At 33.4% G+C, this 16,851-nt stretch overlaps 1 protein-coding gene across 1 annotated transcript in view; it reads left to right on the top strand.

Annotated features, from left to right (window-relative positions):
• Positions 1-7,048: 7,048 nt before the first annotated feature.
• LOC133331982 (protein sidekick-2-like) overlaps positions 7,049-16,851 on the top strand; it is a gene marked incomplete at its 3' end in the record, with an annotated part of 50,841 nt that continues 41,038 nt past the window's right edge. The window contains exon 1 of the mRNA XM_061540368.1: positions 7,049-7,136. Within this exon, the coding sequence (XP_061396352.1) occupies positions 7,049-7,136 (88 nt within the window). The remainder of the gene's footprint in view (positions 7,137-16,851) is intronic.

The raw sequence follows: 16,851 nt of genomic DNA, 5'->3' as shown, positions 1-16,851 counted from the left end.
TGGCATAACGTACTCAATTGAGCCTAGAATGATGTCTGCCAAGTTTCGAGAAAATCGGTCCAGATTTAGATATAGCTCCCATATATAGTTTCGTCCGATTTCATGTAAATGGTGCACCAAAGTCCCTATATATCCTTCGATTTGCATGAAATTTGGCATAACGTACTTAATTAAGCCTAGAATGATGTCTGCCAAGTTTCGTGAAAATCGGTCCAGATTTAGATATAGCTCCCATATATAGTTTCGTCCGATTTCATGTAAATGGTGCCCAAAGTCCCTATATATCTTGCACAAAATTTGGCATAACCTACTTAAATGAGCATAGAATGGTGTCTGCCAAGTTTAGTGAAAATCGGTGCAGATTTAGATATAGCTCCCTTATATAGTTTCGTCCGATTTCATGTAAATGGTGCCCCAAAGCCCCATATATCTTTCGATTTTCACAAAATTTGGCATAACGTACTGAATTGAGTCTAGAATGATGTCTGCCAAGTTTCGTGAAAATCGGCCCAGATTTAGATATAGCTCCCATATATAGTTTCGTTCGATTTCATATAAATGGTGCACCACATATATCTCTCGATTTGCACGAAATTTGACATAACGTACTGAATTGAGTCTAGAATGATGTCTGCCAAATTTCGTGAAAATCGGCCCAGATTTAGATATAGCTCCCATATATAGTTTCGTCCGATTTCATGTAAATGTTGTACCAAAGTCGCTATATATCCATCGATTTGCACTAAATTTGGCATAACGTACTTAATTGATCCTAGAATGATGTCTGCCAAGTTTCATGAAAATCGGTCCTGATTTAGATATAGCTCCCATGTATAGTTTCGTCCGATTTCATGTAAATGGTGCACCAAAGTCCCTATATATCCTTCGATGTGCACGAAATTTGGCATATCGTACTGAATTGAGCCTAGAGTGATGTCTGCCAAGTTTCGAGAAAATTGGTCCAGATTTCTACATAGCTCCCACATATAGTTTCGTCCGATTTCATGTAAATGGTGCACCATAGTCGCTATATATCTTTCGATTTGCACGAAATTTGGCATAACGTACTGAATTGAGCCTAGAGTGATGTCTGCCTTGTTTCGTGAAAATCGATCCAGATTTAGATATAGCTCCCTTTCATTATAGATTGAGTTTAAGTAATTGACGCACCAAGGAACCAATAGGAACAAAACGTTTAGTATAACCTAACCTGTGACAAGTTTGTTTGAAATCCCCTAATATTTGGATAGAGCTTCCATATATATTTTCCCCCGATTTCAAGTAAATTGGGCATCAAAGTCCTCATGTTAGTCAAATTGACATCAAATTTTGCACAACGTACAAAATTGAGCATAGAATTACGTAGTTGCGTTATCTAGAAGTACAGACATAGTCCAACGGATGACCTATTTATATTTGTTTGAAGTCGATTTACATACTTTATGGATAGATCTAGGTACATTCACATTTAGATAAATATCACATTTTTTATTTCATTTAATTTCATATTAATAGTCCTTTTAATATACCCATAGTGGTGAAGGATATCATATAGTCGGCCCGGTCCGACTTTACTACTTTCCTTACTGTTTTTTTTTTTTTGAAAGCTTTAATTTATATATGGTCATGTGGCCTTATTCGGCGGTTATGAACAATAATTGCAGGGCTTTCTAGTCAATAAGAACCAAACTGCCAAATTTTAAGTCATTTCAATATTATTTTTATGCCCTCCAACAAAAATTTGCCATTCCATTTGATTCTGGATCAGAATAAGATTCTTTGTCGACTTATGGGCGTCCGTCCATCACAATAGAGATAGCAAAATTTAACACAAAACTCTGCAGTTTTGCTCTTCAGGATGTTTGGTATTGGAAATAGAATATATCGATTTGGTATAGCCCCATATAACGTTACTACTAAAATGCGGGAGACAACAATTGGGGTTTCAACCAAATCGGCTGTATTTTTTATATTCTCATTTGGTGTCTCAGTACCAAAAATATTAATATTAACCAATATTTCAATACATATATATATATATATATATATATATCTCGCGTCTTTTTAATACGTTCTAGGTCCTATCATAACATGTGTATTTTCCTAGGAGTCCCCAATATTTTTATATAAATTAGTCTTATTTTGCTAGGGAAAAATTAATTGAATTGATTTGTAGTTAGAATATAGCATATACCAGTTATATTACTAGTAATTTTTCATTAAACCATGCTATCAAACTTTATTAAATCCATATAAATATACCCAATTTGTTACAAATGTCTACACAAAATTTAGTATTTTAGGAATTAAAGCAATATCTATGGAATATTGAAATAAAATATCGTTTCATTCATACACTTTCATTTTCCTTTGGGTATATCGTTTTTTTTTTAACTTTTCCCCACAAAAATAATTAAATTTATTCATTCATTTACACAGTTTTCATGACACACAATTTCCATTGATTAAACATTTGCCAAAATGTATCAATGGTAAATATGTGTCGTTCTCTTTATATCTCTGTATGTGTGCAAGTGAGTGTGCAACACCTACACAATATTTCAAATGATGTCCCATAATTCTATTTAAATTCAAACAATAAGAACTGCGCCATCGCCACAACCAGAAAAAAAGGAATAAATAAATTTTTCCCATTTTTTGCCTCTAACTGATATTTAATAACGCTTTTCATTGGTGAATTATAGTTTATGTTCCGTATATTAAAGTCATATTGATGTTGATTATTATGAAGCTTTATGCCGCATAAATACCACAAAAACATACAAAACCCCGTTGTTTCAAATAACAAATGTATGCATGCGTGTACGTGTATGTGTGTACATTTGTCTATAAAAGATATGAAAGCATAGTCCATAAAACATACACCCATACACAAACGTAGCAGGCTGTGTACGTGCATTCATATCAATTTACGTCACATGGTTGAGTAGTGAGTGTATAAGGAAATATTTACACAAACGTATTGGTATAATAGGATGGAATCATGTTTTATTGTAATTAAATAAATGTTGATACAATACAACTGGGAAATCGTGGACTTTAAAATGGCATATTTTCCGGATTTGGTTGTTTTCTAGAAAATTAGTTTTTGAAAAGCTATTGCATTTTTGAAAATGATAATGTATAAATATATGGTTACAATTTAATTTAAATTTAAAACGACAACTAGGCGACCCCTTCTTTATATTTTGTTTTTTTTTTTTATTTATGAGAATTATAAAACAAATCTTTCAAACGTCTTACCCTAGTGTACAATTCAATTCATAATGCAATTTCATCGTTTAGTTGAACGTTGCCGCTGTGGCTATAATTTATGATCTTAAACCATATTTCCACACACATATGGAATGGAACTGAAATGGAAAAAAAATCGTTTCAACGAGAACTCACTGAGCAACAAAAAAGAATAGCAAAACTAAAAGGCCTGGAAAAACATAAGCATGTTGCACTTGCATCACACGTTCTCACACAATCGCATAACAGCAAAAAAACGTCAAAGCTCTCTCATTTCATTTCATTGCATGTGTATGTGTACTCCTATGGATGTGTGACTAATACCATCGCCACCAACATGCTGTCCAACAGCATGTTCGTGACTAGTAGCGGGCAACCGACTCTAACCATGTTAGATAGCGGGGGGTTTGAAGCCCAACTGGTGAGAGTATTTTAATTGGAAGATGGTGGAGCATACCATCCACCACGGCAAAACGAAACGGAAAAAGTCCGGCCAATGACAAAGCTGTTGCCATACACCTCTAAATCCTGGCATTAAATACAAAAGCATGTTTTGTATTGTCTGACTGGTCAGATATTCATTCCATCCACACTCTTTGCACTAATCTTTGCTTTTCGGAGAAAAATTTTGCATTTTATATTTTAGGCGAACGTAACGCGTCCATCATTTATGCCTAGCCACCACGGCAAAAAAGGATGCCTAACAAGAAACACCATACATTGGATGGAAGTACAAAAACGATGCGTTCATGTCATTGTAACACCGCGTATCACTAGTCCCACCACTTTAATTTCCTGATCATTTTTCAATGGAATTGCTGCCAGCAATATCTGTATCACATATTTGCGACTACACGGAAAGTGTATGCCAAATTAATGAGTGGATACTTACTGGCAAATTAATACGCTATCCAATGACAGCCAACGGGAAGTATGAAACAAATGCTTATTATGAGCATAACATTTTTGGATAGGTTTCACTGTTCGGTTAGGAAAGTGTCTGCAAAATTAGATATGTTGCTAAAATGGTTGTGTTTAAATTAATATGAAGATGGAATCTATACTTGTAACCTAAAAAACTTTTTTATTGATTTTCTTGGGAAACTTAATGTAAGTCGATTTCATATATTGATTCGGCTTCGAAATTAATATATAGTCTTGTGGCCTTATTTCACGGTTATGAACAAACATTGCAGGGCTTTCTAATCACTAGAAACCAAGCTGCTCAATTTAAAGTCACTTCGGATTAAAGTTAAAGTTAGGAGCTATTGCAAAATTTGGACCGATAGTAATAGTCTCTTGCTGGAAGTTAATCGACAAATCAAATGTCATTAGACTATGTCAATAAAGGATCAAGGAACTAGCACTAACTGACTGACTTAACAATTCATCAAGGCCTATATGAAACGGCTTAACCTGGAAATTTTGGGTGAGGGTCACTTTTGGTCCAAAGGTGTCAGACAAGGCTAGGTTTTTGGAAAATCGTACTTGAACGGTACGAAGTACTCAAAAGTATCATTTGTATTTGACGAACTGTAGAGCTAGAATTCTTAAATTTTAAATGGGCGTCACTGATGGGTTTTGAATAGATGTAGCAAAGTTGTTTTGGACATTCAAACTATAAATATACAAAAAGTAAAAAAATGTACTAAACATGATACAATTTCGAAGCATGTGAAAGGATAGAGCTGTAAACTTAAAATTTGGAATGCGAATCAAGGCTGAGAAGTAAGGTCGATATAGGCAGTTGGATTTAGAAGTGTGTTAACGAAAAGTGCTAAACTGTACTAAATTTGGTACAATTTGAACTTGGTATATTGTATAAACGGGTGGAACTGGAATCCAAATTAACATATGTAGGCAGTTTTGCAAATTTGTACTTATGTGTATGAAAAGTACTAAATGGTAAAATATTTGGTACAATATAGATTAGAGTGAACTGCATTTTTAGAATTTAGGTATGTTGATAGTTTGGGAAATTCGTACTTATGTGCACTAAATATGGTACAATTCGAATTTTGGGTGAATTAATGGACTTGGAATTCTGAATTTTGGAGTAAGGATTTTGATACGTAGGAAGTTTTGGAAATTTCAACTAATGTGTACTAAATTTAGTACAATTGAAATTCAAGTGATCTGATTGAGCTGGAATCTAGAAGTTTGGAGTAAGGATTTTGATACGTAGGAAGTTTTGGCAATTTCTACTAATGTGTACTAAATTTAGTACAATTGGAATTTAAGTGATCTGATAGAGCTGGAATCAAGTGTATGTGAGTGTATATGAGTGTAGTTTTTGAAATTTGTACTTATGGGTACAAAATGGTTCTAGTTTTGATACAATTTGAATTTAGATGAACCGGTAGAGCTGGAAGACTGAAGTTTGAAGGTATTTTGATAGTTTGGAAAATTCGTATTTATGTGCACTTAATTTGGAACAAATTGAACAAATTGAATTGAAGGTAAAATCTAGAGTGAACATCTAAAATTTTAACTCCAAAGTATAGCAGAGAACTCCCTAAGGTGGGATAATATCACTGAAACTACACTTTTTATATTCAACACCATAAAGTAGAGCTTATAGTAAAATTTAAAACACCTCGAAATATTCCTCGAAGATAACTAGAATGTTTGGTTTCTGTTATTATATGTCCATGTTTTGGTATATTTCCTATACTGCCAAATTTTCGTCATTTTGAAATTTTTAGTCGTATTTTCCGAAATTATTACAATTTCGTATTCAGAATTCGCAGTGGACAAAACACTTATTCGAAAGATATTGTCTATTACTATTACTTTTGGCCAATGAGAAACGTAACATCGAATTATCCGATTCAACCTAATTTGAAGTAAAGACCGCCTAATAACTTTAGAATAAAATTTAAGACACAAAACGATTTCTTAATATATAGGCATACTCACATTTCAAACGGTACATCATTCATTACACTCACCGCCACTACCTTCCATTCTAGATGGCAGTCTGACGTTAAAACATTCAATCAATAATTACCTGCATCCAAGCTATGAATCCTTTCAAATCATCCTTTGACAAACTGTAGGATACTGTAGATTAGTAAGGACAGGCCAGAACAACCATATCCACTTCCAACTAAATATTTCGTCATTGTCTGTCATAGCTTGCGATGATGACAGCTGCAGGTTGTAACGGCAGTAAATTTTAGTAGCAAAACATCAAGTTATAAATGATGTCAGTGGCAACAGCAACTGCAGCTCTATCACATACATAATCTTCCTCCCTCCGCCTCTCTCTCTCAAGCACTATGGTATCCCCTCGTTATGGCTTTAACAAAGCTGGCTGTCGTTGTTATTATTTTTGTAGCCATGGCTAACTAAATAACCCGAAAAAAACACTACAAATGAAAGCAATTTTCCAGCAATATCTGCTGAACGAAACCAACAACAGCAGAAGCAGCAGTGGCAACAACAACAAAAAACGTGGAAGTGAAACATAACATCATCGGTAGACAAAATAACAACCAGCAGATGCCACATGGCATGATTTCTAAAATGTATAACAACGTGCCCAGTGACAATCATGATGATGACGACGACAACAACAACTACGACAGCAGCATCAGCAACAAAAATAAATGCAACAGCAACACTAACTACCAGGATAACAACAAGGATATGGATGATTTTATACAATGGATTTTTAGTAACATCAACAAAACGAACAGCATGAACAACAACAACAACAACAACAACTTTGAAATGGGCTAAAAATCGGCCAACTAGCCAACCATCCAACCAGACAGATGCAAAATGCAATATGCCATTGATATTGCTGGATACTGCCGGCCTCCCTGCCGTTGACCAGGATGCTGATGATGACCATGATGAGACTGACAAGCACACCGGTTGGCAAGAATAACTTTGTCTCGTATATGTACATACATATATGCATGATTTTTAGGAGTATATATGTGTGTGGGAATGTATGTATTCCCGTGTTGTTAAGCCCACCGCACACACACAGACGACGTTTATTTAAATCCTACACAACAAGTGCGGCTCATCACAAATCCCCGAGTGAGAGTGTGGTGATTGTTATCCAGGATATTGCAGCACGGACGTGTATGTAATTTGATAAAGTCTGTTTTGTGATATTCCATACACAATAAACATGAGCAGACAATAAATATCCATGTAAGTCCCCCCAAAAAAAAACAACAAAAAAGAAATCACTTCCACTGACCCATTCGCCAATAGTCCAAGCTAACCGACTGACAGACCTATCAACCATTCGGGTTAAAAAAGCAGAACAAAAACATCACACAAAACACGAAATTTGTAATGTGCCATCATCACAGCAGCAACGACATAACGACAACACGTATGACACTCAACTCAACATATTGAGTTGTTACCGAGAATTTTTGATTATTTTCGTTTATCTGCAACTAATCCAATGTACATAGTCAGCCAACGTAATAAAATTATAAGAGGATGGTAAATTAAATTGGTTGAAACACTTTTGATAGCTAAATATTCGCTGAATCTTGGAAGAGGTGTCAAATTTATAAAAAAAACAGTAAGGAAAGAGGAAATGTCGGTCTGGGTCGACTATATGACTTTGGGTCTTTGCTGGAACATCGTGCAGTCGGATATAATATGTTTGGGAGCTATATATTAGGTTGAGCAAACAGAAATTGATTTTTTTTTTTTTTTGGAAATGGTTTAAAACAGTTATGGTCGATTGTTAGCACCCGGTCGATTTTTAGCTCCCATGCACACCACTCACAATTTTAGCCGCTTGGCTTGTATTTTCGCCTTTCCTACAATGAGAAATTACGAGGTCAGAATATGTCTCTTGCAATATTCGCTTGTTGAAACCACAAGTCGGAGAATTGACGACGACAGTCACCTTTGAACCAAAGAGCGCACCAAACAGTGTAGTTTTCTGAATGTAGTGGCCACTATTTAAGAACCTCAAATATAACTATTTTTGTTATTCGCAAACCCATTGAGTATGAAATGTGTTTCATCGCTTAAGAACATTTTACCGACGTTGATAACGGTTTCAGGTTTTGCGTGAGTTGGACGTTATATGGATATCGGTGTAGACCTAAATGCCGTACAGTGCCGTAATACAGTCCTTATTACACTTATAGCAGCGATACTTTCAGCGGAATGAGCGAAACGATGATACACACGCCTTACACTATTTGTAACCAATCCAGTATCTTCCAATTTATTCACTAATCTGCCAGTTGATTATGTCTTTGGACGATTATGTAAACCATAATATCTTGTGACTATGGCAGATTCGGCATGTTTCTACCCTCAGCCTTATTACTTCCAAACTTAGTTAAAGTTCGAAATTTGGGGATATCGGTCTACTAATTCTGGACTGGAGTTTCACAAATAAATAAATAAAAAATAAACCTCCTCCACAAATTAGTGAAAATTATTCCAAAAAATTATTTTGAAATATAATGCAAACGGACTATACGATAGGTCATGTCCGAAAATGGTCCACTCCTTCTCGTACCTCCCCCACAAAGGGACTGTGCACATCGTCGTATTTTTACCAAACCTAAATTAAGTTAAGAAATGGGGATGATCACACTACTGCATCTAGTACCCCCTCCCCCACCCGACAAACTGTTAAAAATTATGCTAAAGATTAATTTTATAATATAATGCAACAGAGTATCCGATTTAAATTTTGTACAACATAATATTTTAAACACGCATGTATAATGTTGGAAGATGAGACTTATCGGTCCACTTCTTCCAGTACGTCGCCCTTCTAGTATCTCTAGTACCATTAGCGATGTACAAAATTTCAAAACTTGAAAGGAATATCCAATACCATTAAAACATTACTCATGGTTATACATTTATCCTACATGTATCATGCTTAAAGTTGGGACTCGTTCGACAACTCCTTCTGCTACCTTTTTAAGATTCCTAACAAATATTATTTATAAATACATACAAATATTTTATGTTTAGTTACATAAAATATCTTTAACAAATCGACGTCTGTCTGATATATTTTTACATAAAATATAAAAAATATGTAAAAAAATTTTATGTAAATCCATCAAAAAAATATTTTTAAAAATTCACGTCACTTAAAATCCTGAACAAATAGTCCAATACCTTTGAAACGACGAAATGGATAACCATTTTATATTGAAAATCTCCAAATATATCAAACCATGGACCAAGGAGCATTATCAATGTATCTGCCAAATCACAGAGATTTTTATTATATTATCGAATGTTGAAAGTAATATTTTTAGGTTCTTACAGCATTTTGCAACCTGCTATTTTAGGCCTTCCAGTTTCTTCTAAGGCAAGGGCTTCTTCACAGAAAATGTTCCGTATAGCTCCGTGTTGTGATATAGCCTGAGTTTTGTAATCCAAGTGGTTGTAATTTGACACTTAATTTTTAATTCTGCATACTTTTCGATATAATTTCCTACCTCAATTTCAAAAGTTGATCCTATAAACAAAATTACAGTCGTACCTTGTGCCGTATACGTATTATATTATTAATGAATATATACGCAAACTTTGCTCATACGCAACCGTAATCAGTATCAATTAAATTTTAAAATCATCAAACATACAAACGAATTCTAGAACAAGAAATTAATTGGAATTTTTAATGTAATTTCATACTTAAGCTTTGATTTTTGCCAACAATTATAAATTACATGTTAAATCATTAAAGACATTCATCAGGAATGTGCATTTTATATTGAAAAACTCCTCCAACCAATGCGGCCATAATTTTCAATATATCGATAATTATCAAATATACCAAACTATGGACCAAGGAGCATTAGCAATGTATATGCCAAATCACAGAGATTTTTATTACATTATCGAATGTTGAAAGTAATATTTTTAGGTTCTTACAGAATTTTGAAACCTGCAATTTTAGAACATCCAGGTTCTTCTAAGGCAAGGGCCTCGTCGCAGAAAATGTTCGTATAGCTCCGTGTTGTGTTATAGCCTGAATTTTCCAATCCAAGTGGTTGTAATTCGACACTTCATTTGTAATTCTGCACTGTGAAATTTTACAAATAATTGTTGGTCGAAAAAAATAAAATCAGCATATTTCCTATTTGTTACGTTCGATTACATAGAAAACTCCAATATTTATTATAATCGGTAGATGTTCAAGATATGATATATGCATACAGTTTTGATCTGTAATTTCTTCGAATCATGTGTGCCGAGATGGGTGCGAAATTAATAATTCCCTTGAAATAAGTCAATATTTTTCACAAACGACTTTGTGAGTAGAATAATTAATTCTCAACTACTTTGAAGAAAAGCGTCAGAGAAGCAAGAAACATTGGCGTGATGGCTACCATGCGAAAACACAAATTTTCTTTTATAACAAAATCCACGCATTGTTCCTGTTCTACAAATTCAAAACGTTCTCACCCACAAATTGTGTATGGTATCTATTCCTTATTGACCGATAGTCTATTGTATATCTCCTTTCTCCAATTTGAAGTTCTCCATTATAGTTGCATTGCTTTTCTCATTCTGTTTTGTAATAAATACTTAAGAACATCAACATGAAGTCTATTTATTACCGTACAATTCCATATAATATTTACTAAATATAATATTGTGGATTAAATTTGTATACTTTTCGACATAATTTCCTACCTCAATTTCAAAAGTTGATCCTATAAACGAAATTACAGTCGTACCTTGTGCCGTATTCGTATTATATTATTAATGAATGTATACACACACGCAACCGTAATCAGTACTCAATTAAATTTTAAAACCATCAAGCATACGCACGAATTTTGGCAACAAGAAATTAATTGGAATTTTTAATGTAATTTCATACTTAAGCTTAGATTTTTGCCAAAAGTTATAAATTACATGTCAAATCATTAAAGACATTAATGAGGAAAGTGTATGCACACACACACAATCACACAAATAAGGTATACATTACCAATACGTAAATACACACAAACAAATTTATAGTATATTATTCAATTAAGTATCTTTGCATGATATTCTTTAGATGAGTACGACAATAATTGCATATATGTATATCGCATAAGATATTGCAAAGTTGTATTTCAATGATTATTGTGTGTGTGTCAATGATTTACTCGTGCATTTGATGTTGTACACTTTTTGGGGTTTTGCAATAGAAAATATATTAAATGTCAAACGTTCCAGAACAGGCAATATTATTTTAGACCGCAAACATTTGGTTGCATCATTGGGGAGAGGGAGACGAAGATAGAAGACTGTAGTTGTCACCAATGACTTTTATTAATGTTAGTTATCAATTAATGGAAAAACAGATCAGTGCAGCCCTGTAGATGTTTATGTCAATTGTTTGGTAATGCCTAACATGCAAACAAGCTGCAGCAGCTGTTGCATAAATGGAACAGCAAATATTTTCATATTATTTCTATATAGCTTACTTGAAAATTGTATTTTTTGTTATATAAAAACTCTTTATTAATGTAGGAACTATCAATATCTAAATCTGCTGAATTACATATTTGTTTATTTCTGTTTTTGATATTAAACGAAATTAAATTCAAACGAATTCGATTCACGAACCACAAACTTTGACAACAATAATAATAATGATAATTACAAAAACAACAAATGTAATTGTTGTAAGTAATTGTTGATATGTTGTTTGAGAAAATAAACATTTACCACAACAGCAGCAGCAACAACAACAAGTGTATGTTCAACCTGAACATTGACACAGATGCCAAGTTATGTGCAAATGCTACCCACATCCATAGATATACCGACAGCGCATACATACCCAATGAACGAATGAATCTGCACATTTACACATCACAAATTATGCACATTTGTAAAATTGCATAACATTTGGTAAATGTTTTTGAATATTTCATTTCATATAAGATATAAGGCAATATAACAAAATGAAAGGTTGAATTGAAAAAAGAACTACATATTAATTGTGAGAAAAATGTCAGTGACAGTAGTTCTTTGATTTAAGGCAATAAATCTAGAGGACAGGTGACACGTGTCTAGTTTTCAAACAGTTTTGCATAACATTTGGTAAATGTTTTTGAATATTTCATTTCATATAAGATATAAGGCAATATAACAAAATGAAAGGTTGAATTGAAAAAGAACTACATATTAATTGTGAGAAAAATGTCAGTGACAGTAGTTCTTTGATTTAAGGCAATAAATCTAGAGGACAGGTGACACGTGTCTAGTTTTCAAAAAAAGAAAAAAGAATTAAAAAATTAAGTAAATAAATAGAAAATAAATTAATTTATTAAATCATTTTATTTAAAAAAAGTTTTGAACAGTTGTTTCAATAAAAAAAGTTCCCAGAACTGCAATCATATTAAAAACAAAAGTTCTGTCAGTATTGCCTACAGACATATACCATCAACCTATGAGATATCTTGGTGTAATATACACTTGTCCTGACTCCTAAATGGGAGGTTCCAGCGCCCTATATAACCTATAGTTGCACTTCAGTTTAATTCGGAAACTTAGTGGTAGATGTAAAAAAGGGATAGTGAAATATGGTAATTCAAAAATTTTTATAAAATCAGACTTTCTTTTTGTTTCATATGAACTCCTTTCAACATGTTTGTTGAATATTTTAAAAATTCTTAAAACCCCTTTACAAATTCAAAAATACAGTACAAAATTCAAGTAGACGTTGTATCTAGTCAACGACAGATGGCAGCCTTATCACCTAGAATAGACTATAGCAGACCAATTATCTACTAATTATTCAAGGACCAATAATGTCAGTTGGCAACTTGAATTTGTAGAAGCTCTAAAGAGGGGTAAAAGGCCACTACCAAAAGTGGGATGATATTCCTCATAATCGATTTTAGAAGGTGTTGTTTCTCAACAAGGATAGATGGCAGTCCTATGACCGGCTACTCCACTACTACTACTTTGCAAATCGAATACTATTTATCTGAAACTTATTTGGTAACAAATAAACATTCTTCATAGCAAAGTGTGTAGACCCTTATTACACTGTGCGGCAAGAAATTCCTATTGGGCATGAAATACCTATGCTTTATATTTTCATTTGAAGCTATTGTCTGTGAATTTTGAGATTACATTTCTTCAGTCAAATCAAATGAGGAAATTTTTTGTATTTTTTTTCGGCCTTCTAACTCCATTTCTAGTGTGCCCTTTCCGTCCATTATTTATGCAATATTTTATCCACGCATAATTCCACAAAAATGTTGCTCATAAGATTTTTTGTTGGAGTTCTCAAAGACAAAGAATCGATATTTAAGGTTTTAATGACCAATTCTCCATCCCTTACCCGTTTTTTGTCACTAAAACCCTATACTCGTATGTATGTCTTTAATAAATTCATTATACATTCCTTATTATGTTGAACTACCGGATTATTCCGATTTATTTGTTAAAATCATAGCAAAATACGCAAAAAAATCATTTGAGGAAAAAAGAACCGGTTTTTCAAATTTTTGAACCGGATATTCCAATAATAAAACCAGTTTAAGTACCTTATAAGCGCATCATTAGAAAGCTAGTAAGCAAACAAACGCGTAAAAAAACAAAAAGCATATACTGAAATTTAATTTATTGAGAGGCAGCGACTTGAAATTGCAACTACTAATATAAAAGGTTTAAATTTTCAAACGGAAGGATGTGAACTCAATAACGATCTGTCACGGTAAATGTTACAAATATTTACCCTTTTTTCACTGACCAACTTAACCTAGTTGTTAATTATTGACTTTTGTAATCTATATTCCATTTCTACTGATCAGTTACATTTACACAAAAGCTGCTACATTTGTTATAAAGACATATCTCCTAAAGGTAACCTAATCAGAAACAACCTAAATTTCCAGCTATCGAACAAATACACAGTTAACTGGCCCCCATTGATTGGTTGACCCCATAATAACAATCTTTACAAATATTTTCCATCGACAGCATTTTCTCTTCTTACTTCAAGTTCTTAAATTCACAGATGCACGTTTGCCCAGATAGCCAGGTATATTTCATTGAATCATGGTATGTAGGTGTGTGTGTACCAAGTTCATGGATATGGTCATTTGAAATTAAAGTATTTGTTGTTACTATTCACTGTTGAGTGCACATCTGAGCATCAGCAAGCATTTCAATGTATAATTTTGTAAACTAGTTAACGCAAACACCATAAGAATATCAACACAAATATGTACACAAGCACATAGACACATACACATACCCACACACACATACGCATGCTGCAACATAAACCACAGCAATGGCACGCACACACATTATGACCATATAATGATAATGACAACAAGTGCAGCATAAAAGTAGCTAACTAAGCAATGTCCTGTAAGTGTCATTGCTATTGTATATGTCTATACTACTTGGAAGCCAGGATTCAATGCATTGAAATACGCACACAGACATACACATATAAACATATAGAATTATTTTAAAACCTTGAATAAATGTATGTGTTTCTGTGTGTGCGTGTGGTACTTAGTAGTTTGTTGTTACAGTATAAGAATTATACACTACATAAGCAATTATCACTTACAAATAGCACACAAATAACAAACATGTAGACTAAACACACGCACGCACATACATGCATAGAGACAGACAGACAGACAGCCATGCATGCAGGCTTGGCTTAACACAATTCTCTGTAATAGCAAATAAAATTATTTGTCCACACCAAACACATATAAATTAATGTGTTATCATTAAATTTAATATAATAACAAGTACAACACTCACTCGCAGCAACAAAAACAACAAGCACAACACCAACAGCTAGATTTAGTATTGCATTTTAAGAGCTACAGAGTCTTAAGATTTGCGTTTAATTTTCAGGCCATAACAAATTTGCTGGAATTAAAAATGTTCATATTTGATTGTCCAAAAGTCAAAAGTTCTACCACATTAGAACATAATTTAATGAATGATTATTTGGAAATAAAATTTACCTCATAAATTGCTGTGGTGGGCTTTAAGGAGAATTCGATTTCATTTGGCTTAGTTTTAGTGAAGTGACGTTTTACAATTGGGATTTAACGAAATTTAAATGTGCAGTTAATGAATTTATTTTTGTCAACTTTCAGCAGCATGGACTTGGTATACAAGAATTGATATAAAGTGTGTATCTTTTAGTAAAATTTTAATTTTTTGTAAACAAACTAATACAAAAGTGAACAAACTAATACTAAATAGTCGTTGCCGATAGAAAAATATATTTTACAGAAGGCCGATAAATATATGCCCCCATCCTATGGTTTGCGAAGGTTTTAGTATATGAGGTATATGTTTTCAGCAAAGAGGTTTCGGATTAGATGTTGATCAAATCGTTTATTCAATTGGCTTCAAATTAAATTTACAAGCTTATGAAATTGACCCTTTGTGGGTGATGTTTCAGAACGAGTGGGCCAACGGTTCCCATCTTCAGACTTTATCTAGGCTTGGTAAAGATAATAGGTTGTACAATGTTAGGTCCACATCGGACAGTCCGTTTGGAAGACATATTACGATGTACAAAGTTTGGTGTTCAGTGTATATACCCTCATTAGCCACAAGGCTATTGACTTGATTCAGGTTTGATAAAAATATTACAATATGCAATGTTTGCAAAAAATCATACACTCCATTCACTCTATATTTGTTTTACATGTTTTCAAAATGATCAGACCATGTGTCAGGATTTGGAATATTTGGATTAAAAGAACACATCAATACTTTTGATTTTGCGTTTAGAAATTTTCAAAATGTGGAACTTTTGTGGAAAGTGGACTGATATTCGAGTTTGATTTAGTTTATATAATTTGGATTTGGCTCAAATAAACTTAAGGTCTAAAACCAGTCAAGTTGCATTAACAAGTTTTCTCAACTCAGTCAACTATAAACCTATAAGTGAGCAAATCAAATTGTGTAACACAAATATCAAATTTCAATCTAAAAGAACGTATAGGAGGGATTTTGGAACGGATCGCATATAATGGTACCGCTACACTATGGGGAGATATAGATTAAGATATAGTTTCGTCCGATTGTATGGGAATGATGCACAAAACTCCCAATGTGTGTTCGATGGAGACAAAATTTTGCACAGCGTACTGAATTAGATTCATATTTATGTATACGATTTTCGTCCGATTTTATGTGAATGATGCACCAAACTCCAAACTATGCGAAGTTTTGTTCAAATCGGCTCAGAATTAGAAATAGCTCCCATATATAGGTTCGCAACATTGTATGTAAATGGTGCACGAATATTTGCACCAATATTTATCAGATTTGGATACAATTGTGTAAAGCGAATGCAATTGAGGCGAGGATGATGTTGTTTAAAGCAGAGGGTATTAAATTGAGGTTAGAGTGATGTGTATTAAAGTTGCAAAAATATGCAACGGTTGCTCATAATTTTGATCAATTTCATACAAATAGTACATCAAAGAATCCAAGTCTGTCCGTTCTACATGCAATTTTTCATTGATTTCAGAATGGTATGTGCACGAGATTTTTTAATTGGTTAAAATATCTACGTAGATACCACATTTAATTCCGCCCGATTCCATCTCAATTGTTCTCCAAAGA

This window comes from Musca vetustissima, unplaced genomic scaffold (assembly GCF_032173495.1).
Source record: "Musca vetustissima isolate MV318-11 ecotype Yass unplaced genomic scaffold, APGP_CSIRO_Mvet_v1 utg5344, whole genome shotgun sequence".
Taxonomy (NCBI): Eukaryota; Metazoa; Arthropoda; class Insecta; order Diptera; family Muscidae; genus Musca; species Musca vetustissima.
This window is presented reverse-complemented; position numbering and strand designations above follow the sequence as displayed.